Genomic DNA, 27784 nt, shown 5'->3' with positions numbered 1-27784 from the left:
AGCTCGTCAGAGAAGAGGCTACACCTTGTTGTACAATCAGATGTAAGCAAGCATACGTGAAATCCTGACCTGAACACTACTGCAATACAAATTCCAAACCTGCTCTCCATCCTCATTCATCCTGGCTGCCTGGTTCCTGGGGAAGGAGCTGTTGGCCCTGGAGACGGAGCTTCAATCTCTCAGCTAATCTAGACTTATTTTAGGATTTATGTTTGATTCCACACTCATCTAAGTAATGGAGCAGTTAATTGGTGCTGGGCCATGCATGAACTGCAAAGAGAGAAACATAAGAAGCAGGAATTTAATTCTACACTGCACAAGAAGATGGATCCTTTCTGCATTCCTCAGAAATATGGTAATGAGAATTTAAAATTTTATAAGATACTTGAAGGCAATTTTTCCAGGACCTTCCCTCACTGTGTTTAGTCAGATTTGGGCTAAAGTATAAAATGGTGTTAAATGCTAAACCTGTCATCCCTGTCTCCCAGAAGCCTTTGTTTCAGGACTCAGGATCAATGTTCCTGCCCCAGTCTCGCTAATTTTAGAAGCCATATAGCCACAGAACAGGGAAGTTAGAGCAGACTCCAAGGTTCACACTCGCATCTCTGAACTACAGACACAATTTTAAGCATCTCAACACTGTAACAGACTTATGAATAAATCAAGAACTACTTTAATTTAAAACACAAGTGCAAAGGATTCACAACTAAAGACGAGCAGGACTGTTTGTTTCAAATTATAAATCTTTTCCAAGCCCTGCTTTTTTCGCATTAAAAAAAAGCAATATATCTGGAATACAGAAACATTTTACATCAAAAATTTTCCAGTGCAGCTAAGGAGGAGCTTAATGAATTAATTTCAACCAACTCCATCAGCCCAAACTTAGACATCCAGTCTACAGAAACCCCCTATGACCTCTCTACCTGCCATGGGGGAGAGAGAGAGCGATTTTGTCCTTCAGCAGGTGTCTGAACCAAGGGGATGAACCACCTCTGGAGTTGTTCCCCCAGGGGTGTTCCTCTCCCCATGGGCTACAGAGCCAACCTACACATTCCGCAGACTGGGTGCCCACCCTTTGATGGTTGGCAGCAGTGCAGATGAATTCCATCCCAAATTACTTCAAGTAATCAACCATGGCTTCAATTTTGAAGCAGGATCTGTAGCTGGAGCAAATAGCAGAGGACAGAGGTTATTAACATCTTCTGAAGAAAACGCAGTTCTGAGGTCAGTTTCTGAGACAGCAGGACTGTCCTGAGAATAACTAAAAGTCCAAAATCTTGGTATCTGGAGTTTCAAAACAAGATCCCAGCTCCACATCTACAAATATATTCTTGAGACCTCACAACAACACACACCATCACTGTACAATGTTAATCCTGACCTAGAGGCCAATTACCTTGAGGATCTCACTGATCAGAGAGTGCAGCATACAAAATACCTAAAACTACGTCAAAATAACTGAAAGAACTGTTTAAGACAACCAGAAACCTTCCAGATTAAAGGGCTGATGGGGAAGGGCAGACCAATAGCCAGACAGCAGCACACAAACACAAAAAATCAGTCCTGGGATATGCAGGACAGCTCAAATATTTCCATTTGGTCTCCTACAGCATCCCCAAAATGCTACCCAATAACTGCCCCGGGGCAGCACTTCTCAGCCTCTCCAGAGAGAAAGGACTGGAAAAGCAAGCCACAGGAGCATGCTGTTCACATTCCAACCAGCACACAAGGTGTTGCAAATGGTGAATTTTTAACCATAAGATCCTGGTGGTAAGAGCACCTGGTCTTCATAGAGTCCACTTTGAGGACCATATCCAAGGGGTTCCCCCTCCAAAAGTTTAAAATCATGAAATGGATTCAAGATTGACCACTAAACCATACACATTCTGCAGCAAAAGAGAAGCATGTTGATGCAAGAGAGCCACTTAGAAACGAATATATACATATCACATCTGCTCCCTAAGGAAGTGTGTGCAGGTTTCTAGGTCCATATTTAACCAAGGGAAATTAAAATAATCTGTGAAAAAGTCTCAGAGGAAAAAAAAAAAGTCTTTGTGCATTGACAGTTTAAAGGGGTCTGTGCCCCAAAGTGAGTCAGCTCATGGCTCCAGTGCACAATGAAGGAAACAAAGATCACATTTCTAAGTGGGAAATATCGTTCCAGCTCAGTAGTCAGCAGCCTGGGTGTGCAGAAACCCACAGACATTCGGAAACACAACTTCAGACTCCAGTTTTGAACGCCATCCTTCGGCAGCAGTGATCCGCAAGCCATGGAATACCCGCTTTATCCTTGAGACAGACTTGGTCTCACTCAGATCCAGTCTGTATTGATTGTCTTCAGCAAAGAAGAAGCCACAGGAGGCTGAGGATGCATGGACAGGATTCACATTTGTCCTCCAAAACAATCACTGGCAAGTTCCAAGCACCATTCACAGGTTGAGACTGCCTGGGCTCTTAATTTTTTCTATATATTTTTTGAATAAACATTCCTTTTCCCTAGAGTTTCCCCTCATATAAAGTCAGCAGGTGGAGGTGCGTTTCCTGTACTGTTGGATAAGGGGCACCAAGCACTCTGGAAGTCCCGTCTGGAGCAAAAAGGGGTGATCCAGAAGTTCTTGTGCTGTTGCTCTTTCCAATGGATCTCGTGTCAACATCCTCTCCAAGAAGTCTCTCAGAACTGGAGAGGTCTGTGAAAAAGCAACCAACCAAGTCAACCCTGCAAAGGGACCAGGCACAGCTCATGCAACACCAGGCTGCCAAGGTGGGTGTGGTTAAAAGGATCCTGCACATTCTCAATCTGTATCCCTGTTTTTCCAGCAATGTGACACAGGTCACATGCTTTTTATGCTATGGACATAACTTTCTGTCACTGCTAGGCACAACACTTAGGTTGTTTTCTTTTGAATGGGATACAGTCAATTAAACTAAGACTACCTGCCACATCCTTCCATTTGAGTTACTTCTGCTTCTCATTTTGTTACTTAAACTTTCCTGGATTTCAGCTCAAAAACTCTGCAGGACTCCTGCTACCTGGGCACATCACTTGGGTGGGAAGGGGGCACCAATCCATTCTTTTACTGGTCACAGATTATGGAAAGGTAGTAAATAGAGTCCTCTCCTAGGTTCTGAGAGCCTGAAAAACCCTCATGCTAATAGTACAAGAAGATGAAGAAGCTGCAGCACCAGCACCAGTACCAAAAAGCTGAACGACCTCACAGGTTTGTCCTTTGAAAGAAGTGTAAAAGCCTGGTAGTAGCCAGCCCCAGGCATCACTTCATGACCCTGCACATCTCTGACTGGTTTAATCCTCTTCATCATTAAAATGGAATTAAAAAATGATCTTGGCATATATTTATTTACTGTAATGCTGATAATTACATCCAGCTTAGACTGGGGGCATTTCCCCAGCTCTGGTTCCCTCAGTAGATCCTGAAATACCGTTCACACTGAGGAACTGCTCATCTCAGGAGTGCTTTGGATGACTTTGCCTGGAATTGCTGGAGAAGGCACCACACAGCTCAGGATGAGTGCCAGGATCCAGCCTGTATCCCTGTCTATAAATCTGCCCATGCTTTAGCAATGCAGCAGGGATTATCCTAGGTGGTATCCCTTTAACCTGCTGCCCCCAGAACTGCAGTCACTGACGACAGTGAGCCATGAATGAGCACCAGAATGGAGGGCTGGATCCACAGCTGGAGCCGCACTCCAGCAGGACACTGGGGAGGATGCCCACCAGCTTGTAAATCAGTCTGCTGGAAGCCAGTCTGCTTCCCAGTACAAAGTGGAGCAGAGCAAGACCGTAACCAGCTCTGGCTGCCACAGCCTGTGGCATGCCCATGTCACCAAGCAAGGTGTGACACAGACCAGGATGGTTTTACACTGCCCAAGGAGAGCAAGCACTGGGTCCAGAATGTGACCGTGAAATTTTAATTAATGTTGCTAAGGCAAAAAGGAAAGAACAGCTGTTGATGTTGGAATGTGTGCTGTTAGTTCAGCAGTCTACTCTCTTAAATAATTCAGTTTTAGCAGCTGCAGATGCTCTGATTAATTGGAAAGGCTGGGTACTCAGGATGCTGCAGAAGCTGTTTGATCTCAGAGGCTGGGCATGGAATGAAAAGAAGATTTCTTTAAGTGGGCACTGAAAGGTGATCACTATTTCTTATGTCACTGCTACTTTTTCCTAAGAAACCGTGGAGCCAAGTTCATCTTCTGAGCTACTGCAGTGTCTCCATGAGCTGGTATCTGTCCTGAGCTCACCTGCTCTGACCATAATGCATCCTTTGTAGTCCCAAAGGCCATGAAGCTGAAAACTCCCAAGAGCAGGGATCCTCCTGCTCCCTCCCCTGGAAGATAAGCTACTCAATCAACATCAGTAAGCTGGCAACTGCTGGGTCCACCTGAAGCAGCTCTAACCTGCACTCTCCATTTATGCCCAGGTGCCCTCACACTGCCAGGGCTGTTCCCTAAAGCAGCCACCAGCTGTCAGCAGCAGCTTGCAGCCACTAAGACCCCGAGGCCAAAGCTGTTCCCCAAGAAACGTGTCCTAGCAAGACCATTTCCACAGCCAGCTCTACTGGGAACAGCTGATATGGTTATTTGCCCATGATAACCATCAGGCTTACAAGTGTTTGGCAGCATGCTCACCCTGTGGAAATTTTTCAGTTTGGGAGGAGGGCTGTCACGGAGTCTCTTCATTGCCTGGACTGGAGAATCACTAAAGTAGGGGGGTTCTCCATCTACCATCTCTATCACCATGATCCCCAGGGACCAGATATCCACCTGTGGGAGACAATGTCATATCAATACACACACTCCAGAGGAGCAGGTCTTTGTTTTGTTGCTTTCACAAAGACCACAACACCCCATCCATGACAAATGGTACCAAGACAGTCCAACACTGATGCCCTTAATGCTTTTGGGCTCCTTACAGAAGTTTAATAAAGTCAATTTTGCACCCAGGACTGAGCCATGCTGGTGTTGCAACATGTAAAGGTGTGCAAGTAACTGCTTGTACCTGGCTGGATGGTAAACAAAACTAGTCAGTCTGCTGCCACCTGCCCAGAACTCCACAGTTCCCATGTCTGCCTTCCCTGAGGTGAGCCTCTCAGAGCTCACATCTCCCCCCGCCACCGCCTCCCTTTATGGAATTGATTTACTGATCCCTATAATGTCACAGGCTGCTCCTTGCTCACATCAGTCCACAGCAGACACAAGTCTAGGCCAAGCTTTAGGTGTAAAAATAGAAGTTGATGCCCTGTTCCTAGAAGCAGAAAAATCTGGTTTTCTACTGATTTAGGAAATATTGATGTCATCACCATCAAAGCTGTAGTCATAGTTGGGTTTATTTTCTAAATAGAATCTAGAGACTTCCTAGAAAAGCCAATAGTTATTTTCCTGTGACACTTCAGAATACTACCTCCTCTCCTGCTATTAGGGAGGCGGTCCCTTACCTCAGTGGTGTATGGTATCCTTGCAATGACTTCTGGAGCCATCCAATAAGGAGTACCCACCAGGGATTTTCTTTTAGGTACATCTTTACTGATCTGAGCACAGAAGCCAAAATCAGAGAGTTTGACCTGTACAAAGAGAAAAGCAACCAACCGTAAAAATAAGCCTTAAACAACACAGAGGGAAACGCCACAGACAAAGATGATAAAGAGAGTAAAAAGACAAGGGGAAAACAAGGGATGGGGAACCAGAAAGGAAGTAAGGGACAGAGGCTGCAGCAGCAGAAGACAGGAAACAATTTGTCTGAGGAAACACACCCTGCCATCCAACGTCAGAAGAATGGAGTCGCTCTTGATGTCTCGGTGAATGACCCCCTGAGAGTGGAGATAGGACAGAGCCTGCAGCACCGACTCACACACTGTGGCAATCTGCTCCTCGTTCAGCCTGCAATTACAGACAGGGCACTTAAACTGTGCAGAGCACAGTGCTCCTTCACAGGGACACAGGGGTTTGAACACAGACACTTTGGTTCCCTGTGACAATCACCATCTCACCTTCACCACTCTTCCACGTCTGTTACTGAGGAAAACATTTTTTATTTGATGGTTGACAACTTTAAAGTTTTCATAGGTTTAAGACCGAGAAATTGCATTTCGAGTTCTGTACCTAAATTCATTCTGCAAGATGCTGTTTCAAGCAGTTCTGACAGGCAGAAGTGCTGCTTGATGCCAAGGTGCTGCAGTAACTGGTGAGACAGCTTTTTTTAAGCAAACACAGTAAAGACATTATTCACAAGGCTTATTATGCAACTGTATCCACAAAACATCCAAATGCATAATTTGACAGTGAATACAGAGATCCTTTAGGATCCTTTAGGTGTTTGCAGACACTTGGGGTACACTCACACCTAACTAAAGATAGCACAGGCTACAAGCAGGGAAGGCACTACTGATTTCTACCACTGTTGGCACATGGAATATGAGCCACAAGAAGCCCCTCTTTAGAAGCTGTTGCTGTGTAGAATAGCAATACAGAAACCTTCACATTCAAGTGAAAATGGTAGAAATGAAAATTCTCTCCTGTACCAGGGGACAGTGACAGCTCTGCATGTTTATACTAAGCAATGCTAGAAGTAAATGATTTCAAAGAATAGCTGAAGTACCAATTTGAGTATTTTGGATTCTCAGCCTGTCTCTAGCTGTTGTTCTGAACAACCCCTGGTTGAGGACAGAAATGAAACCTCCTCAGATTTGGATCTGCAAGTGAGCCTAAGGAGAAGAGAGCACTCAGAAGGCAGAACTGTGCAGTGAACAGTACTTTCGAAACCCATAACAATTCCTACACCATCAGCTGAGAAACCTACACTTGTGCTGCTTTTCTGGCATCCCATATCTTACTCTTCCAAACCAGGACAGCTACAAGGTTGTAGCTGCACTGTGCCACACTGATGGCAACCAAATCTGAGGGATGTCAGGGGGCTACTTCTGCCTTTAAGATTTAATCTGAAAAGGGAGAGGGACAAAGGCTACCTGTGGCACTTCCCAGCACAGAACCCAATGCCTTTAGGAACAGTGTTTTCCTTTCACAGTGCCTGAGCTGATCCACCTGAAAGCCCTGGGGTTCCCAAAGATCACAAGAGGTGCATTTTCACCCTGTCACGTATGGAATTTGGTTTCAGTCGAGTGACTGCATAGTGTAAAACAGATTACTGGAGGATTACCTCACTCCTGGAGATGTAAATCACTTATCCCCCTCAGCAAAAGTTTAATGACTGCAATGATGGCATTTTTCTTCCTGGGAAAAACTGATAAAGGTTTGCAGCTTACTTCTGATAAATGTTATGGTTATAACAGATCTTTCTTCCATCATGAGGTTAAAAAAAAGCATTCACTAACAGGTTTAAAGGGAGCTTCTTTAAACAAATCTAGGCTGAGGTCTCACTGGTGGATATAAATACACAGACCCTTCATAAACCTCTTCATCACTTTTTATCTGTAATTCAGTACTAGCCAAGAACTACAAGAGTTTCATTGGCCCTGTAAGCTGTAACTGAGCACTCCTCAGGATTAAATGTTGGCTTGCAGACCCTGAGATGCCCCTGAACTCAATTCTGGAAGGGCTTGCCCAGGTAAGTGTCTCTAGGGCGCTCCTTCCAAGTGGGGTTGTGGAGGCTACAGAGGACAACGTGGCTCTTGATGCTCTCAAAATTGTACTTCCAAACCTCATAACCCAACAGAGCAAGATACATGCCTTAAATCCACCAAGCAGAGTAAGATACCTGCGTTAAACCCACCACAGGACCTAGGCCAAGCACATATGTGAGCTAAAGGTATACTACGGTTTTTTAAAAACTAAATACAATTGAACTATCAATACTGCCTAACTGTAATCCAGTTAAGATCCTGAATCTTCCAAAAAGAAACTCTCATCCTACAGACTTTCTTGGTCAGTCTTTCCACTGGCATTCCCTGTCCCAGTTTCCAGCCTTGCAGGACTGGAGGGTGCTCCAGAGTCATGGGTAAGACACAATCACCATAATGCAACATCAGACCACCTTCTGAGAGGGACCAGAGGCCATCTGAGAACAACTTATTTGCCCTACAGAAATGCCTTGGGTACTATTGAATTCAAGCAGTGTAGATAATGAAACAAATTTAGGAGAGTGTCCAGTCGTTGCTATCTTTAAGCAGTGAAATTTGGGAAGGAGTCCAGATCTCAAGGCTCTGCTGCACTTCTCCAGGGGAGTTAGTGAGGTTGAATTTGTGGCTAAGGTTGCATCACTGAAAACTATTTTTTTAATACTTATTCAATGAAGTTCCTGGCCAGGATTCAACAGATATAGTAAACACTTTTTTTAAGTACTGTATTTTACAGGGAAGGTCATCAAGGAGATGACTAGTGGGTATCTAAAGGGATCAGTACTTTAAATTAGTCCCTTCTACATCAGAAGTATTATCACATATTCAAAATTGATAACAGTTATAAACTGTAGTAGTTTCAAGGCACTGCAAACACAAGATCTCTGAGGGAACCAATTTGTCCCAGAAATCCCCACTCTGCTGTCCTTGCTCTCCCATGTTGATGTCTGGGATTTTGCTTTATACCTGATCTGAGACACGATGTCTGTGAGGGCTCCTCCCTGCAGGAACTCCATCAGCACCCAGAGCTCCTCTCCCACGAGGTAGCTCTTGTACATCTCCACGACGTTGACATGTTGATAGTCCCTCATTATCACCACCTGTAAAACCATAGAGGACAAGTGACCACCACAAAATCACTCACCACACTTCATCCTATCCAACCAAGTAAGTACACACAGCCCTGCAACTACAGCACAGAGCCTCCATCCCCCCAGCAACAGCTGTTCTTGGTATGAGCATAACACTACTAAAAGGAAGATGATCCTGCTCTTCCCTTCTTTTTGCCACACTGATGGTTCCAAGGAGGACAGCAGAATCCCCCTGTCTCCAGCACCCTCACCTCATTGAAGAGGAGCTCCCGGCGCTGCTGCTTCCTCAGGTCCATCATTTTCACGGCCACCTGGCGCCCCGAGTGCTTCTCCCGAGCGATGCACACGATTCCTGTGGAGCCTTCCCCAATCTTGATGTAATTCTCCAGCAGTGTCCTGGGATCTCCCTGGTCCACAACCATCCTGAGGGCAGCTTTGAACTGCTCGTGAGTCACAACCCCAGGGTCCTCACTGGGTGGCTGCCCCTTCCCAGCAGAGTCCTGGGGCAGGTGGAGGTTGCTGGAACTGGTCTGGGTCTGCCTGTTCCTGGGGGACCCCGCTGGGGAGGGCCGGCCTGGTGGCACTGCCACAGCCTTCTCTGCTGTTGGGGACTTCTGGGGGGTCCCAGCTTCGCAGATCATCCTGGGGAACTCGGAGGCAGGTTGGTCTGGGGGGAGAGACTGGGCTTTGGCTGCAGGGCTGTGGGGGGAACCCCACTGCTGGGGCTTGAAGAAAGCATTAGGCTTCAAGAAGAACAAAGAGGAAAAACAAAGTGATGGTTGGATTAACAAGCAGAGAGGTGAGAAATCAGTTCTATGTCATCCCACTCTGCCCTAGCACATCTTGGAGCAGACTGGAGTCAAGAGCTTCAGGTTCTTGTCTCCAGGTCTGCCCAACACATGACTTGGATGAAGATCTCCTTAGATGCAGATCTTCAAGAATCCCTTAGTGAATAGGTGCTATGCTCTAGCGGCCTCCAAATCGAGCCAGTTTAAAGGGAACATGCTTTAAAAAAAACACCAAGACACAAAACCCACAGAAAAAAACCCCAGCTGCTAAAAAGCATTCCAACCTTGCCATCAAAAATCAGGGGCAACCTGTGCTGCAGAGAATTTGAAAATCCTTTATCCCTCCATGCCTCTGATCTTCCTTTGTATAAAAGGAAAGGGGATTCATGCCAAGGCTGTAAATCACTTTGAAGTCTTGGCCTAATTCCCTTTGGGTAATTACACTCTGCCTACTGAAAACACTCTCTGCGCTTTCCACTGGTACCTGCAGAGCATTCCTGTCGATCAGGCATGGAATTAGCTCTCCACTTTGGGAAAAGCACCAGGCACCAAGACAGCTGGAGGCAGCCAACATAAGACTCCAGCTACACAGAGCCACCTGCCCCCTTGCTGGCTTAAAACTAACCTGCAGTGAATTTGGATTAGCAATGCTCGAGGTTTTTGGAGACCTCCCACTCAAATGACAAGCAGGCCCAACCCTATTTAGTGTAGAAGATGTAGTAAGATCACAGCCTGTGGGAATGTGGCTTCAGGATACGCATTCCCATGCCAGGAAGGATAAACACTGTCGTGCTAATACTCACCCTGGAAATGCTGATTAATTAAAATCAACAACATTTAGCAGGTGAGGTACAAAATACATTATATACGTACATACGTATATGTATAATATACATACTATATGTATATAAATATATGCAAAATAATAGTAGATCTGTCAAAGAAGCAACTTCAGAAAGAGCAAACCCATCATTTATATTATAGGGCAAAACAGAAACTTCAAAGCAAAAAGCTTTTTCTCTCTCACAATTCAGAGAGTTTATTAATAAAGTTAATAATATGGGCATGGGAACTGAAAACTGCCAATCGAGAATTTTTTACAAGAGCACTCATTTTCTCTGTCTCAGACAGGGAATAATTGTGTAGGATTTAATTCTATGCACTTTGGGTTTTAATCAAGGATTTTTGTCAAGAGCAGAATCTGCATAAGCCTCACACACAGAGAGGCCCTGGAATACGCGATTTAGCAGCATCAGGCACAGCACAAACACAACTGTCTGTCAGGAGCTCCTTCCTCCATGTACACCAGCTCCACCCCTGCAGTCCTGTGCTGACATGCTCACAGTAACACAGAATTTACTTCCCAAATCTTGTTTTGTCTCAGGAGAGAGAAAAAAACCACGTTTTACATAACCCAGAGCATGCAGAAGGGCACACAACACGCATGCAAGCTCACACAGGTTTGCTTAACCACACGTAAGTCTTATTTCCTGCTCCTGTAATCTGACAGTCCCCATGTACATGTTCTCTGTCTTGGGACATTTTGAGGTGTCACTGGTTCTTCCACTCCTTCCCCTCATAAGGAAGGTGCATTCAAACTTACCATGGTGCTTTTCAAGGCACCACCTTTTCATTTCAGCCAGCTACCCAGCCAAGTGGTGGATACACCATCTCTGGAAGTGTTCAAGACCAGGTTGGAGCAGCCTGGTCTAGTGGAAGGTGTCCCTGCCCATGGCAGAGGGTGGAACCCGATGGACACTGAGGTCTCTACCAACCAAACCAGTCTGGGATTCCATGATTCAGTTATATTACTGTTCCTTTAATCTGCACTTACACATTTCTTACACACCATCAGCTCCATTAGAGCAGGAGACCCAGGTTTTCATCATCAGAGGCTGGTAAAAACATCTTGGATAAACAACTATGGCACAGATCCCTCACTGGAGTAGGGAGACAGATTAGTCTTAAAGGTCTTCCCTATTCCTCTCCTCTGACAAACAGCTGGAGTTCACACACTCCCAAGCACATTCACTTGGCTGGTAACTTCTGCTCCTGCTCCTGGAAGTGCTGAGCATGGCAAAGACACTCTGGGGAAGAGAGAAGAGGCCAGTTCTAGGTACTAAGGGGATAGGCCTCGAAGCAATGTAAATCAGCCCAGAGTCACTGAGACAGCAATAAGTGCAGTTTGTGTTACACAAGGACTGCATTCTTCCAAACTCCTCTCCTTTGGAAAGGAAACCTACTGTGCCCAAAGCCTTGAGCCTGGGTCCTTATACAAACTGCAAAAAACTGGATTGGAGACATCTCCTCCCTGCAACACCCTTCAGAACAGTCAGGTTAGTTTGGACAGTGGCTCTTGTCATCATCCTCCCAGCTCACAGCTGTTGGGAATCAGCCAGGCCCAGTATCAGCTTTGAAGCCACGCACAGAAGACGGATGCTGGATCAGCCCAGAATGGAAAAAAAGCAATGGCTGCATTTCCTATCCAGTACCAGGAACCAGAGATTTTCAGTTTAACAAGAAATGAGTCATCCATTCAGGACAGCTTTCCTGGGGGAGCTGTAGCTATGAGCTGTCCCACCCTTTACAAAATCCAACAATCTGACTTCCTGTGTGACAGCACCGTGGGTGCTGCTGCAAACCCTGCTGCTGTAGTGGCCTGGCAGATAGAGCTATAACCAACACACTCCCCCAGGTTAGTTCTGGTTTACACAGGCAGAAGAATACACTGCTAATGTAAATCGTGGCAATTTCCCAAATGGCAAAGGCTTTTTGGGGCCAGCAGAATGGCATTGCAGTTATGCCTTTACCTCACAGAAGGTAGTGACTAAGACCCCTCGTCCTTCCCAGCCCACGCTCCTGCAGCTCCGCCAAACCTTCTGCTGGAGATCTGGCTGCCATCCTGAGCTGTGCCTTGCAGCATCTCGTGGAGCTCAGGCGGACCACACATTTCCTCTGCTCAGGAATATTTTGATTCCAACATTAATCATAACAAGAACAGATGGTTGCCCGATGTTTGCAATTAAATTGGCTGCATATGTAACCTCTGGAACTGTAAAGTCAACACTGCAGTCCAATGAATAACTCTTACCTTGATCTGGAGGGGAGGGCCCGGCTTGTTTGAGGTGCTGGACGAGGGGAACACGCTGCGCAAGAGCCTCCTCTTCAGGCTGTTCTCCCGTGATTTGGAGCTGGGGCTGCCCTCCCCCGAGGGCCTGGCGCTGGGTTGGCGCTGAAGCCAGCCCTCCTCCGGGCTTTTCATGGCCATTTCGCTCTCCCCCGGCACAGCAGGCACGTGCTGCAGCCCAGAGGTGCGCTGCAGACAGCTGCCATCGGTGCCCTGGAACTCCGATGGCCCCAGGGACTGGGCTTTTGTCACCATCCCGTTGGGATGAGACTGCCCTTCCAGGCGGGGTTTGTAATCTGGCCACATGGTCTGCCTCCGGGCCACCTTGGACCCACCATTGCAGTTGAGGTAGTTCCCATACTTGTCTGCCCAGTCTCCTTCAGGACTCTGAAGGTACATGTCTGGGGGTCTCTCATCTCCCAGGAGCCCGAGCGACTGGGCTCTCCTCCTGCTGGTGGGGCTCCTGCCCCTCAGAGTGTTCGAGCTGATGGCAGAAAGCTTCTGGATGTCATTGAGCAACCCAGAGATGTAGCCTTCCACTTCCACAGTGCTGCCCCGCACCACAGTCTGGGAAACACAGGGAAGGTGAGAAACAAGTCAGAGTTGTAAGAATCAAGGCTCAATTTGTCTTACCAAAGGTTAGATTTTGTACATATAGCCAAAGACAACTCAAGGAATTCAGGAAAAATTACCAATTTTTGTCTTTTGTTTCAATGTCCTTTACTGAGGGAAAATAAAAGTCCTTGGGTTACATCCTGCTGTCAGAGCAGCAGTGCTGTCAGCCAGAACAGTCAATTCTGCTGTTGTGCTCACATTCTAAAAGACTATATTAGAGCAAAACTGGGGTATTTCAACACTCCTGGCTTTCTTGTGCTGAAACTGTGTGACACTACATACATCACTAATGCACTCAGCAAGCTCCTGAAATATTAGTTCTCAGAAGTTCTAGCATGCTGCAGGCTCCATTTGCAAAACTCACCTTTGCTGTGCCAACACAAGGTTCATCTCTCCCCTGAAGCACTCTCAGTAGCATTGTAACCAGCATCCCTCAGTCGGCTTCTCTACAATTTCTGCTAATACATCCTAATCCTGACCACTGCAGACTGCGCTGTTCCAACTCTGCCTCCCTGCTCTACTCTGCCAAGCTATTATAATTAAAAATGATGAACAAAGGGTCACAGCAGCTCACAACTGCCTTGTAAGCAAACACTGAAGAACAAGGCTTCCATCCAAACAGGCACCAGCTCTGTACAGTAGGACACTTGAAGCTGTTGGTATATTAGGTAGTGTTCTACCTTGTTTTTTTTCTGGAACTGAAAAGCTTACAGAAGCTTTTCTAGTGCTGGGAACCAAAATGTTTCATTTCTCCACAGAAATTCGCAGCACAGGATCACTCCTACACTTTCCTGAACCTCTGCTTGAGGAAAGTCCTTCCCTGGAGTGACAGCAATCTTCTGTTTGCTAACTGAGCTCCAGGGATCTTCTAAACATGCTGAATTAATTACACTGAGACTAATACTTAGCTGGTGCAACACAGTAGCTCCAGTAATTTCAACAGAACACCACCACAGTGCACAAACGAGCACCTGGTTTGCTCAGTGTCTGAGAATGAAAAGCAGAACAGAAGATTTTTGTTCAACAGGGTGAAGAAAGGACAACTCAACTCATTCCATGGCACACACACCAGCTGCAGCTGGAAATTCTGGTCTTCACTCCTACTCTCTCACCACACACACACCCCCTTCCTCCACAGCCCAGCTGCTGTCACAGAACAATCTGCTGGGGACATGAACTTTTTGTCCAAAATGGACAAAAGTAATTCCAGAAAGACATGGGTATTCTCAAAATAAGAAGCCTCCAACAATATGCTATGGCCCCTCCAGAAAATCCACTGCAGTGCTCTTCTCCCCTTCTAGCTAAAACTCCCTAGAATTAGACTCAGGTCACTCCCATGAAGTCAGGCCTAGCTGCAGCAGACAGGGAAGATGGGAGTTAATCTTGCTTTGCTGCTGTGTTTAAGCATTGCACCAGATTAATGAGGAAACATCCAAATTTGAGCCAAATGTATATGGAGTGCTCTTACATGCCTTACTGACCAAAACTGAGAAGTTCTAACAAGAAAAGCACCTTTTTATAAGCTACACACAAACCCCGGAACTACTATGGTAATTTAATCCAGGACTATATACAAGGGCTTGGCCAACTAGCACTTGAAGAAAAAAAAATCTAATTGATTGGTATCATTGAATCAGAGTTAATTCAAATGGAGTTTACCAGAAACAGTCAGCTTTGTTATGCAGTCCATGAGAGTGCTTGCATTTGGAATTACTGGGAAAAACAGTGTTAGTTTAAGATGATTCTTTAGTTTTTTAAAGCCTGTTGGGTATTCTGTCCTTGTTCTCTTAAGGATTTGCACCTCCTTTCAGCTTTTACCATCCTTGGGTTTAGTAAGTCAGACATGAAAGTCCTGACCAGAATAAGGCTCAGGGCAAACTCCAGGAAATCTCTTCACACATATTTCTGTTTCAACAGTGATGCCTCACTATTTTTTGAGCATCCATTGCCTAATACTTGAGGAAATTTGGCTTGCTCTGGAAACGCCATCGGTGCAGTGCCCAGAGGCTCCCTGAAGTCAAGATACAGGGGAGTGCTATCACTTCTTCCTGACCCAAAGCCCCCTACCCTGTGATTAATGAAAATTGGGTTGCTTGATGTGATTCTTTTTCTTGATAAATCCATACTGGCTGCCAGCTATTACCCTGCTATCTCCTTGGAAGTGGCTGCAAATAGATTACTTGCTTATTTGTTCCAGTCTCTTTCTGGGGATAGAAATTATTCTGACTGATCTGCAATTCCTTGAATTTCATTAGGCCCAGCTGACTCGAAAATATGCAACTTCTTAGCTAAGTCTCATTTCTGTTCCTGTTCTCTTCTTATTCTGGTCTGCATTCTCATCCCTTTATCCTCATGCTAATTGTCAGTCCACTGATCACACTTAATGAAGACCAGAGAAAAATCATTAAACACTTACGAATTCTCAGTATCATCTGTTAAGTTTCTTCCAAAACCCGCAGTGAACAAATTCTTTCCTTCATCCTTCTCCTCCTCCTCATTGCCCTCATGATGTGTCCTCAGTGCCCTTTATGTTCTTTGAGAATAACATCTCTTTTTGTGCATTGCCCTTCCAGTTTTGCTCCTACATGAATTTCTTTTCTCTTTGCCCTTTATAACTTGACCTAGTTTCCACTCTTCTGAGCAATCCTCCCGCAGTTTAAGCTCATTACAGAGCTCCTGATCTAACCAAGTTGGTCTCTTATTACACATTTTATCTCTCCTCTGGATTGTGCTCCTATCCTCTACTACATTTTGAACCTCAAAGCACATTCAGGACACCAGGCAGTACCTCCTGTCTTTTTTTTTTTTCACCTATTCTTCCTAAGCAAGTTTTTCCTTTATAAACCAGCATTCTGCTCAAAGATCCTGATGAGCCATTTCATTTGTAGGTTTGATTATGTACTGAAGCTTACATTAAACCAAATATAGTCCCCTTTATTCCCCATGCTTTAAGCACCTGTACACAAAAAGCTAAATATATTCATCAGATAGCCAACTCTTTTTTATATCCCTCCTAAAACTCAAGTAGCAACATCTCTGTTTTACAACACACCTTCCAGTTTTTAGACCCCTGCAGGATTTTTTTTTTTAACTGGGAACAAAAACTTCTCCCAAGCAAGCAAGATTTTAAGCACAATATTTCTGTCATCATCTTTCATTTCCTTTCCTGAGAGGTCACCATGAAGTTGCCTTTTCCCACAGCACGTTCCTGCTGTCACTTACACAGGCTCCAGATGCCAGTACTAGAGCCATCGAAACCCATCCATCTACAGGAATCACTTTTTCCTTACTGAAAGACACTGTCCCATTACTGTGTCACACTTTCCATTAAAATGCTGGTTTATTAACCCTTTTAGCCCAGACCCTAGTTTAGTCCTTGTGTTCCTCACTTGTCCATGAACAGCAAGGCAGTGCTACATTTCTCTCTCTCCCACTTAGACTTCCCTGGCAACTTAATTACCAGCCAAATTTGCTCACCCACAAGAATGACAAGCCTTCTAAAACAGGTCTCTCCACAAATTCTTCTCTTGGCTTCCCTGTTCAACAGCTGAATGCATCCTGGGTCCTGTCAGTTACAACAGGAGCTTTCACAGGTCCCCATCACTGTGACAGGCAGCCAGCTGGTTATTTCAACAGCGACAGCAACAGGTCAGGATCCTACTGTCCTTATTCCTGATGAAGTTACTATCACCTTGGGCTATCAAAGCCTGCTATGCACTGAATTCCATACAGATACCACCCTTAGTCGCATTCATGGGGCACCAGAAGCAGTGCCTCAACTTGGAGGCAACTCCCTGAGGAACAGGAAAGAACTGTCTGCCTCCCTCACCTTCATAGGCTGGAGCTGCATCCTTGTGATTCTTGAAGGGTCTACCACTGGCTTGGGGCGCCTCAGTGTGTCCAGAATGTTCTGCCATTGAGGTGGCAGGCCCACAAATTTGCCCTCCTTTGGGTCAAATGAGGTGTGGACACGGTGCTCAAAGTTCTGCGGGGCTGAGATCTCCGGGCGTTTCTTCTTCTTCTTCCGGAACATGATGCCTGAGGGGGAGAGGGCAACACGGTCAGTGCCTGTCTAGGGCTGAAGTGCCCAAGCAGTTAAAATCAGGTATCAATTCTATGAGTTAATTATGTTGTATTAAGAACATTTACCAGTGAAAATCACTTTATCAGGAGTTGATCACCTGCTTTTATAGATGAGGAAACAGGGACCAAGAGAGCAATGATTTTGCCCAAGGCCACCTTGCAGGTTCATGGCTCAGATGGGATTTCTAGTGACTTCCCTTATTTCTACAAATTCATATTGCCTGATAAAACTATTTAAAAAGTAATTACGAGATACATACTTATATTTTACCTGCTTATACCTATATTAAATGGCTTTGGAATCCACCCAGTTAAACAGCACTGATTCCACCACAAGCCTGATATTTGAGGTGGCAATGAACAGGGCTCAGGTCGTCTTTCCACTGCTTACTCCAAGTAAGTAATACCTACTTGGTTCCCATTTAAAGACAGTAGAGCTGTTGCCAAAGGAAGAGCTGCCAGAGACTGACTCTGGATCTCAGTTTTTCTTGCTTAGACAGAGGGCTCGGGAGAGAGGGAGGAGGTGGTAGGTGGAAATCAAGCTCTGTCAGCAGGTAGCTGAAGAAGCTAAAATTAAAAACTAAGATTCTTTTCCCTTGGGGGCTTGAGAGAGACAGCTTGTGTGAACAGCCAGTGCAAGTGCAACAAGCCAAAAGCACCTAACACTGAAATATACCCAAACACAGGAGACTTCAAAATCTGAATTAAGAATTTATAAACAAATTTATAACTAAAAAAGAAGATACTTAGACAGCAAGCTCAGAGATTGGACCTTTCTGAAATCAGGAAGATATGAAGGAAAAGGAAGACCCAGAGTTCTGAATGCAGACAAGAGGTGGGAAAGCTGGAGGACTGCAGTGGATTGACACAATCTCTTCACAAAAACCAGATAGGGAAGACAGGGTGAGGTAAGGAGATTTTCTGTGGAGAGCCAGGTTTTTCACAGTGGGGAGTGGTGGGAGTGAGAGACAGAGACAGACAGGCATAAATCAAAACAGGAGTGGTCCCAACAGCATAGAAAGAAAAGCTTTCCTGTGACCAGGAGAGTCCAACATTGGAGCAGCCTGCCCAGACAGGCTGGGCAGGCTCCATTCTCAGGGGTTTGCTCTCAAAGCCAAAGCCCTGAGTAATCCAGCCTGACCCTCCAAGCTGCCCCCTGCCTTGAGCAGGGGGGTTGGGCTGCATCTTTCAAGGTCCCTTTTCCCCTGAAATGTTCTTTGACTCTACTGCTTTAGGAAAAAGCTGCACAGGTTTTAAAGCAATTAACATCTGCCAATAAACAAAAATAACAATATTTATATGCTCTTCCTTTTCCAAAGACAACATTCCTATTGGCATTTGCCTCCCACTAACACTGCTTACAGCCATGAATGCCATCTCTTCCTGACATCAGGCTTAGGATTTTTGCCACTTAATCTTCAACTTTGTAGCAGTCACTCTTCCCCTGTACAGGACCTCAGCTTCCAACTATTTGTGCTGAGTAAATATTTACAAGGGTCAGAGAGACAGACCGCATAGAGAGATAACCCACTGCAGTATAGACATGAACACACTTCTGGAGGACACCAGTCTCCAAAATCAGCACATCCCAGTGAAATCTATGTCAAATATTTCCCAGATTGTCCCACTCTAAACTTGTTTAGGGAGCAAAGTGCAGCCACCACCTGAACAATGACTTTGCTCCCTGGTGCTAGACTGGGATTGGATTGAAAATCCAATACACAATGGCTCCCAGTTTGGTTACAATGACCCTGCAGTCACAGGGATAGGAAGTGTTTGTATGGCAGAGAAGGACTTTGCTCCATCTAACCCCCCATTCATGCAATCCATCCTTGGTGAAACACCAACTTCACGTGCACTGGCTATTTCAACAGCCTACTAAAGATACCTCACAGGTGAAAAAGAAAACAAAAGGTTAGGAAAGAAAAGAAAAAACCAAAAAGCTTACAAAAGACACTGGAAGTAACTGCTCTGCCTAGAAGAGATTTTTCAGCCAGAATAATCTTTGCTTAGAACAAGCTCCAATGAAAACCCAAATAGATCTTAATGGAGAGCTTATGGGAAGGGTGTCTATGCTCCAGGTCTGTATTGCAGCTCCTCAAACACAGTGATTCATCTCTCAGGCCCCTTAGGTGCTGCTTATTAACTAATAATGAAGACTAAAGTCAGAGGGCAATTCTTTAAGGAAAAAAAAGTGCAGACAATCCCAGAAAGGAAAGATACTCTAATAGCTCGTGGTGTTAGTAGTGCTCAAACCAACAGCTGGAGCTGCTGAGGAGCTTGAGAGCCTCCAAGGAAAGCAGGGAGTATCTCTGTAGTATTACAGCAAGTGGTTCCGTTCTGAATCCTTGACTACCTGCGAGTTATGACAGCTCCTTGATCCACCTTCACCCAGCCACAGCAATCCCAGGGATCTTACTATTTCAACTAGTACCTCTTCTTCTGCTCCTACTCTCACAGCTTCACTTCATAATGAGAGGATACCCAGGGCATAGCAGACAGTCTTAAGTTTGCTTTTTAAGTGCTTCATGTGGCAAAGGCTCCTGTAAAACACGGTGTTACAAATGCCACAATCATTAGCACTTGCAGCATCAATGGTTTTCTGAACATGTCAGGTATTTCCTCATAACAAGAATGATTCTGGCTTAAGTATTTCAAAATGCAAAATTTTAAAGCCCACGTGATATTTTGGCCCCAACCAGAAAAGTGGCTCTATTTCATCATCTCATAAACACAACACTACATTTGTATATTTACATAAAATCTCTATCCCTGACAATCAACATGTGGACTACAGCTGGATCCCATAGCCAAAAGCATGCTTCCAAAACCCAGAAAGGAGCACCTACTGAGCTCCTGGTCAGTTTTAAGTGACTGGTTGGCATGGTCTGCATCTGCCTTATTGGCTTAAAACAGACAGCTTAAAAACAACAAAATGTAATCAGCTCCAAATACAACACACCCCTGGGCATCCAATGGCATTTGCTCTACATGGTCAGCATCAATCCCTGATTATAAAGAGATCAGACAGGTGGTTTAAAGGTAAACTGCATTAGGATCAAATGAAATACATACACTAAAAATAGTTATTTGAAATCCAATGAATTCTAATAATCTTGGTAGGTTTTGCATCTCATTGAGGAAGTCTGTATTTAACCAGTCTCCTTTCACTTTGTGGTTTTCATGCAAGATCTATTTACTTATATTTCCAATGCCCAGCTAAAGAATATTTATTGTTAAATAAAACACATAAACCAGGCCTTTTCTAAGTCAGTGAGAAATTCATAAGAACATTTTATGCATATAAGATTTTGTAAATCAAGCCAAACCTGTATTTAAACATAGACAGCATCCCTTTAATATAACAACACAAATACTGTGACAATGATTTTATAATAATCTACTAGACTTTAGTCTTTCATTCAGTGCTGACAACTGTACTGTAAGAAATGTCACAAACATAAATAATAAAAGTCACTACCACAAGACAAAAGCAGTCGGAGATTGAAATTCTCTCAGCGATCCATTCCTGCTGCCTGGGAAACCACGTTAGGTTTTTCAACTCCAGATATAGCTGTTCCTGGATGATACAGTTCCAAAAGCTGTCACATCTGCCAGGGAGCACGAGAAAAAAATCCCACAGCCAGCAGATCCAGAGCAGGGGGAGGGATCAGCTGGGAAGGAGGGGCAAGAAGAGAGAGGGGTCAGCCTTAGATGAGAGGAAGGGGTGGGAAGATTAAGGAGGGAAGGGGAATGAGTGTTAGTAAGGGAGAGAGGAATGGTTGGGAGACAGGCAACCCGAGGAGGAGGGCACAGAAAAGAAGCAACATCACCCGGAGGGGAAGAAAAAAAAAAAAAAAGTAGATAAATGTTATCAGGAGTGGCTCGTTCCAACGCCCAGACAAAAGCAGCAGCATGCACTGCCTTTTCACCCGACCTGCCTCCGCCCTGCTCACGTCCAGCCACACGTTCCACTAGGACACCGCGCCGTTCGGAGCCGTGCTCATACCCTCCCTCACTCACACATGCACTTGATGATAGCACGGCAGCACAGAGCTACTTCAGTCTCACTTGTGCAGTTTCCAGTTAAAAATAAGCTCTCCCTCCCCCTTCTTGCTGCAGCACTGAACTCGCTCATCAGCTCATTGCGTCGCTATCGCAGATCTGGATGCAGTTCCCTACATTCCTCCTGCCCCGGACGAGAGATAACGCTTGGTCCCTGGGCTCAAGAAAGCCATTCCCATAATTTCCAAGTCCTCCCACAGCTGATCTGCCAAACTGCTCTGGCCAGCTCCAAGAGGAGAGGGAGAGAAGGAGAACTCTTCCTACAGTACCTGAGGAACTGCAATATGCAGATTGATTTTGCAGTGGGAAGATGAAGATCCCAGAGAACACACCAATTAAAAGGAAAAATGTATTTCCATACTCTGCTACTCAGGTCACTGTCATGTGCTGCATTTGAAATGGATTACAGGTTAACTAGGCCATTATCCATGCATGTCATATGCATGCGTTGACACAAATATATGTGTGAATATGCACACATGGAATTTCACTGCATCCCATACCTTCTAAAATACTCAGGTTTGCCTTCCTGAGGTTTCCAACACTCTTAGTATTTATAACAAGCCATAAACTATCACAGCAGTTTGCAAATAAAGGGAAATGACAGGTTAGGTCCCTGAAGAGCTGACAAACTCAAACGTGACTTCACACAGCAGGGAATGGCAACAAGGGTCAGTGAAAGGGAAAAAGAAAAGCCAAGCGATCCAAAATCTGAAATGGGATCTAAGAGCACTGCCCTGACACCTTCTACATTTGTCTGCAATTCTAGTTTTAGAAATACTGGTTGAAGTACTTTTTTTCCTCCTAAAGGAAGAGTGGGTATTTCCTTGCTGTGCTATCTCTTTCCGCATTGCAAGTCCTTTCCTTCTATTTCTTTCTCCCTCACCAGCCCCCCATGGCAAAGCTGCATGTTGGAGCAAAGCAACAGCACAGCAAACTGATGTAATGCTCTAAATCCTGCCCAAACACACACGAGAGCACAGATTAATATTACATTAGAAATAAGCTTAGGGAAAGACATATTTGTTATATTGGTGGGTTTATTTCTGATGAATGAGAAGAACAGCACAACTGGCTTGACATTTTTGGCCATGCCTCCACTGAGCAGGGTCTGAAGGTGCTGCCTCTCTCTCCTCTGCTCCATTTCCTTGCTCATAAATTAGGACTAAATCCCAGTGAACGCCTATTTGCTCAGCTTGTTTGGGACGCTGCTGGGTTACATACTTTTAGATGTGTTTTAGTTATACCATACCAAATTCATTCTGGGACGTATATAAAAGCACTTGCAAAGAAAGGACCTCTTGAACTTTACAAAACCAGCACAGGCATGTACCAAATGCTAATGGGCTTTATTCCTTAACAAATAACAAAGTTTTCCATTATTTACAGTCCCCTAGAAATCCCAGCTGAAGTCACCATCCCATTGTGTCTGTCTCTGAAGTCAGGCCCCACCTTCTAAAGGTTTAATCTAAACAGACTAAAGGTGAGGAAAGGGAATTATTATCCTCATTTGCAGATGAGACAAAAAAAAATTACTAGCCCTGTTTCTTCCCACCTATGTCTAGATGAGCAGATCACAACATCTTCGAGGTATGTCTCCTGGCTGCTTTATATCAAGGCCAGATCCAGGCCCAACACACCCTGGCTTGGATGGAAAACATGGGTGCAGGGCCCCAAGACACTCTCTGACCACATGTTTGATCTGGACACCAGCATGTAGGTCCAGAAGGCTTGACAGACTAAGCAGCACAGACAGAAATCACACCCAAACCTCAGCTGCAGTGCCTTCATTACAAGACCAGCCTCTCCCCCTTGAGCTCAGTGTATGAGAGGGTACAGCCACCAAACACAGCTGCAGCACCAGGGAAGGCAGATCACCAATCGTGTCCTTGGCACACAGAGCCAGCAGGACGTGTGCTGCAGGTCACCAGGCTGAGACCAAAGCCACAACAACTCTGACCCTTCTCCCCCACCTTTTACATGATTCATGTGGCTCATGTCCTGTTCTGGCTATACCATCCACGCTGTGCTGCACCTCCGACACTCACCTCACACCCACATCCCTCCCTGAGCCCTGTCCAAAGAGCAGCTGCATTGTTCCATATGGATTTCCCCACATTATTTTGCTATGAAGGATGCATCAGGGTTAAAACCAGGTTGCTGTATTTTGCTGTTAATCTAAAGCACCACAGAGCTTCAAGACAGGGCTTGATGGATTCAGGGCGTCACTCTTCACTGTCTTGTGTGACAGATCCATTCAAAACCAGCATAAAAGTACTACTGAGATTAGAATAAGAACGTTTAAGGTCCTGTGTCCAAAAATTCACAAGAATAGCAACATCTTACATATCAGACAAGAGGTTACATTAGGACAAGCCAAGGGGCCACATCTGGCATGTGGGGTCACATGGCAGGGGAAGGAGCCAAGGCACTGGGCTGCAACACTGGGCGCCACATCCTGCAGCTCCATGTGAGCCCTGGAAGCTCAATGCATTCTTGCACTGCTCAGATCCAGCTGCCTCTGGCATGCAGGGCTACAAGAGGGAAGCTGCAGCTCCATGTGCAAATGGGCGCAGCACAGATTTCACTGAATGCAGGAAGAGTCACACACTCAGGGAGCAGGGCTGGATTCTCACAAGCAGACCTGTCCCAGCAGAGGCACTGGTGACCACCGTCCTGGATCACCATACTCGCTCCAGTAGCACAGCAAAGGGCTGACAGAGACACCCCAGCAATTCCCCAGATGAGCCAAGTATAGAGATGCAAGAGTTAAACTTCCTTCCAGCCAATACTAAACAATCTCAGTCCCTAGTTATGCTCATCATGTTCTCCCAAAGAGAGGTACAAATATATTTAATTGCTGTCAGCAGCCTGCAAGGCAGTTTGCTTGTGTTGTCCCCACAGGATTACTGATGGGAAAACTCCAGCCCAGGCAATGCTCCCCAAAACACGGAAGGACAGATTTGCTTAACCCCACAACCTGCCTGACTCTCAGTGCCTTACTGCTCACTGCTGCCAACACTGAGATGCAAATTTAAATTACAACAGACAAGTCTTCTCCCAGGGAATATCAGTTATCCTGCTCTGTTTGCCACAACTGTGAGCGTTCACACAGCCCTCTGTATGTTAAACCTGAGGTGCGCTCCTAACACGAGATAAATGACTGCTATTGGCTACAGCTACATTCCGTTCATCAATTAATTACAAAATAATCTAATTACTAACACTACAAGTTAAATGGCTGAGCCCTAGGGAAAGTGTAATTTCCTGAGACATTTTCGAGGGAAATAGATTCCAACTTTTTGTCTCTGGGCACCCTCCATTCACACTGTTCTCTTTTGCCTGACAAATGGAAGGTCAGTCTAAGAACAGCAGTACCATTGGTGAGACCGAATAGCAGTGCATTAGTCCTCAAACCACGTGGTAATCCTGCAGCTTAAGAAACCATAATGAGGAATTCTTTAAAAACAAGACCTGTAGCAGCCAAGTGCTGATTTTGTGCTCCATTGCACTAAGTCCGTGACATTATAACTCAAAGTCAGCGAGACTGGTGCAGGAGCAGCATTGGTGCCACAGACAAGGAAGCTGCTCCCCAATCCAGAACCCCCTCCTGACAAGGTGTCAGAGGTTGCTGGGCTCTCTGCAGCCCTCAGCGCTGAGCAGCACAACTCCTGGTGAGCCTTCAGCTGCTCCTGCTCACTTGTGTCCTGTCCAGGTACAGCACTCATGTGCTGCTCTGAACAGGATGGAACTTCAGCGGGGTACCCCTGTGGGTGCCCAAAAACCCTCAAGTGCAATACAGAGCTCAGAGCCTGGCTGTGTGTTTTTTACTTGCAGTTGGGCTAAGCTAGTCCAAGCTGCTTTAAGCAATTTTGTTTAAAGCAATTTACAAAATTTTTAGCTCTTTTCTCTGCCTGTGAATTTCCCTAAGCATATTACAGAAGTAGGTTAAAAAGAGCTCTTTTTTTCAGATTGGAGGCAGGACAGGCAAACTTTAAAGAATTCTCCTTAATTTCATTCTCCTTGGAACGAAAACCATTTTGTGGCCAAGCAAGTGTTGTTTCTCACTTTGCAAGCCTTGGCAGCAGGACCCAGGGTGGCATTCCCAGGTACATCCATACTCACACCCAGCTAGACAGAAACAGCCCCTGTGCACAGAGCAGACTTTCCATCTGGGAGCACAGTTACTAATCCAGCAAGCTATTTACTGATAGTGCTTTCCACTATTTGATCAGCTTTGCTTCTAGATTCCTAAATCATTGTTCACACAGCATGCAGGATGTACATACCAAGGCAGCACTGAATGTTAAAAGCAATGTAAAACTTCATCACATCATTAGGAATGAGATTTTTCCGTGGGACAGGGCTGGAGAGAGAGCAAGGCAGCAGCTTCCCTTCCCCAGCAGCTATGTTAGGGGCCGACAGGTTGTACCCAAACAGAGAACTCAGAAAAGCAGACAAAGAGTGGCCAAAGGTCTCTTACTCTCCATATACCCCCCAGCTTCACCTGAGAGCTCACACTCACCAGACACAAATTGCTCTTCTGTTTTTTCAGTGCTCTGTCCCCAAATACATTAAAGCATTAATGCCCTGGCAAAGAAGAAAGCAAATATTAACAGACAGGACTGTTTTCTGTCACTGCAAATACCTGCCTGTATGCACTGGTTACCTGACAAAAATAATTAAATACAAATGCCCAATAAATCTGTATATTGTAACTTAAATAGGACAAGATTAGGCAGCTTTCAAGCCAGCCAAAACACACACACTCAGCCCCACACGAGTACTCCAACATCGCTTCAGGAGGTGTTCTGAAAGGATCCTGGCCAGCACAGCTGCCAGAAGGTTGGGAATACACACAGGAAGGGTTTCACTAGACCTCACTGTAAGGTATGGTGAGGGTCCTTGCAGATAGAAGATACTTAAGAGCAGATATTGCTCTGTCTCCTGTAAAGGTGATGAGTATGCATATTACTGACATGCTGTCTGCTCTCTCAAGCATCATCCCGAGTAATTTTTAACCCCTTCTTCACCCCAAGGTTTTAAGAGCATCACCCTGCAAGATTGAACAAGGCATTTTCCCTCCACATTCCCCATCCTCTTGAGTGTCAGTTGGCTAAACTGCCAGACCTCAGCCCCACACGTTGTCCCACCTCATAGACCCTGGAAAGTAAAAACCACAAGATCTTACTGGCAGTCCTGCTGCAACAATGCTGGTGGTGGACAGTTCCAAGGGAGAGGAGAAAGAAGGGTCTGGAGGTAAACTCTCCCACTGTCATGCAGCAAAGCCGATTGGAGGACGGTGTTGCTGGGCTATAGGAGTAAAGATGAAGCAAACTCCTTCCCAGAGGAATCCAGCTCCCAGTTTTTCTTCTCTTCCAGAAACATCCCTTGAGAGAAAAAAATTGTATGACCCCCTGAACTATTCCACTCTCACTTCACCCCAGGCGGGCACTGCCAACACACGTGTGATCATTACACTAATCCATGGCAGTGGCACGGCTCAGCTCCGACGAGAAGGGGTTAAGCCGAGGCAGCACAGCCACTGGGAAGCAGAGACTTAGTTTAAACTGACAAACCCAGTCCTCCGTAAACACAGGGAACAAATCCCATGAAACAGCAGCCATTAGGACGGTTGTTCTGGCTTTAAAGCAAGCAAGCAAATCAATGTTGATCCCCAAATCTGCGGGAGGGCGCTTACCCCTGACTCCTCATTGCTCCGTGACCAGAGATGAAGTGAGAATGCTCCACCACTGGAATCCGCTGACACGTCGATAAACTTGAGAGAGAAAGACGGCAGGAGAAAGCGGGAGAAGAAAAAGGGGTGGAGGCAAGTCTGACATGTTTGTACAGTGCCTGATTCACCTAAGCTGCCGATTTGATTTCAGGGTGTGGTAGCAGATGGGACACGGGAGCACTCAGCGTAGAGAAGACTCAGATTCCTGTTCCACAGAAAACGACAGATGCCAACATCAGAGCCTCTTGGGACCATCTCACCTTCTTCTCACAGTCTCCTCTCTGGGTCCCTAGAGGGGATGAGAGAGAGAAAGAGCTCAGAGTCACACCTGGGCACCCCAATGTGCCACGTCTCAGGCAAGAACTTTGGGGAGATCATCTCCTATTCCCCTCCGCCCTTTTTCACACCCCACTTCACTGTGACTTATTAAAGCTCCACTCGTCAGTTCTTCTCTCTCAGCTCCACAGCCTCGGGGCCGGGAGCTGCTGAAGCTTCTAACAAACCCGACATCTCCGCCTGTGTCGCCTAGCTGCACATTTCAGGACCTGCCACCAATCCCTTGTCATTCCAGGAAGGAAAGCTTTGATTGCTTGCTTTATGGCTCGCTGTAGAAGAATTCATCCCATTTATTTGCATTGCAAATGAGCAGCACATGACCTGGCGCTTTTACTTTTCCCCTGTCCTCACCATGA

General features: G+C 45.6%; 1 protein-coding gene across 2 annotated transcripts; it reads right to left on the bottom strand.

Moving 5' to 3' along the window:
• Positions 1–714: 714 nt before the first annotated feature.
• Positions 715–27332, bottom strand: PAK6 (p21 (RAC1) activated kinase 6). Of its 2 annotated transcripts, XM_030949454.1 has the most exons (10): positions 27057–27332; positions 26547–26745; positions 17037–17245; positions 12557–13159; positions 8929–9420; positions 8553–8686; positions 5766–5892; positions 5451–5576; positions 4645–4779; positions 715–2687 (listed from the first exon to the last, which is right to left on the bottom strand). In XM_030949454.1, exons 2-10 carry the CDS (start codon positions 26632–26634, stop codon positions 2520–2522), a joined length of 2082 nt encoding a protein of 693 aa, XP_030805314.1. In that variant the 5' UTR covers positions 26635–26745; positions 27057–27332; the 3' UTR covers positions 715–2519. The 2 variants fall into 2 exon arrangements, with proteins under 2 accessions (XP_030805314.1, XP_030805315.1); XM_030949455.1 differs by lacking the exons at positions 26547–26745; positions 27057–27332 and adding an exon at positions 20772–20864.
• Positions 27333–27784: the final 452 nt, after the last annotated feature.

The sequence above is a fragment of the Camarhynchus parvulus genome, chromosome 5 (assembly GCF_901933205.1).
Source record: "Camarhynchus parvulus chromosome 5, STF_HiC, whole genome shotgun sequence".
In the NCBI taxonomy this organism is placed as follows: domain Eukaryota; kingdom Metazoa; phylum Chordata; class Aves; order Passeriformes; family Thraupidae; genus Camarhynchus; species Camarhynchus parvulus.
This window is presented reverse-complemented; position numbering and strand designations above follow the sequence as displayed.

Excerpts from the sequence above, each read along its gene's own strand:
- PAK6 (XM_030949454.1), bottom strand. The coding sequence starts at position 26,634 with ATGACAGTGGGAGAGTTTACCTCCAGACCCTTCTTTCTCCTCTCCCTT. Across the intron at positions 13,160-17,036 it reads TGCAGCTCCAGCCTATGAAG|ACTGTGGTGCGGGGCAGCAC; the intron begins GTGAGGGAGGCA and ends TGTGTTTCCCAG. Across the intron at positions 8,687-8,928 it reads GGGAGCTCCTCTTCAATGAG|GTGGTGATAATGAGGGACTA; the intron begins GTGAGGGTGCTG and ends ATGGTTTTACAG.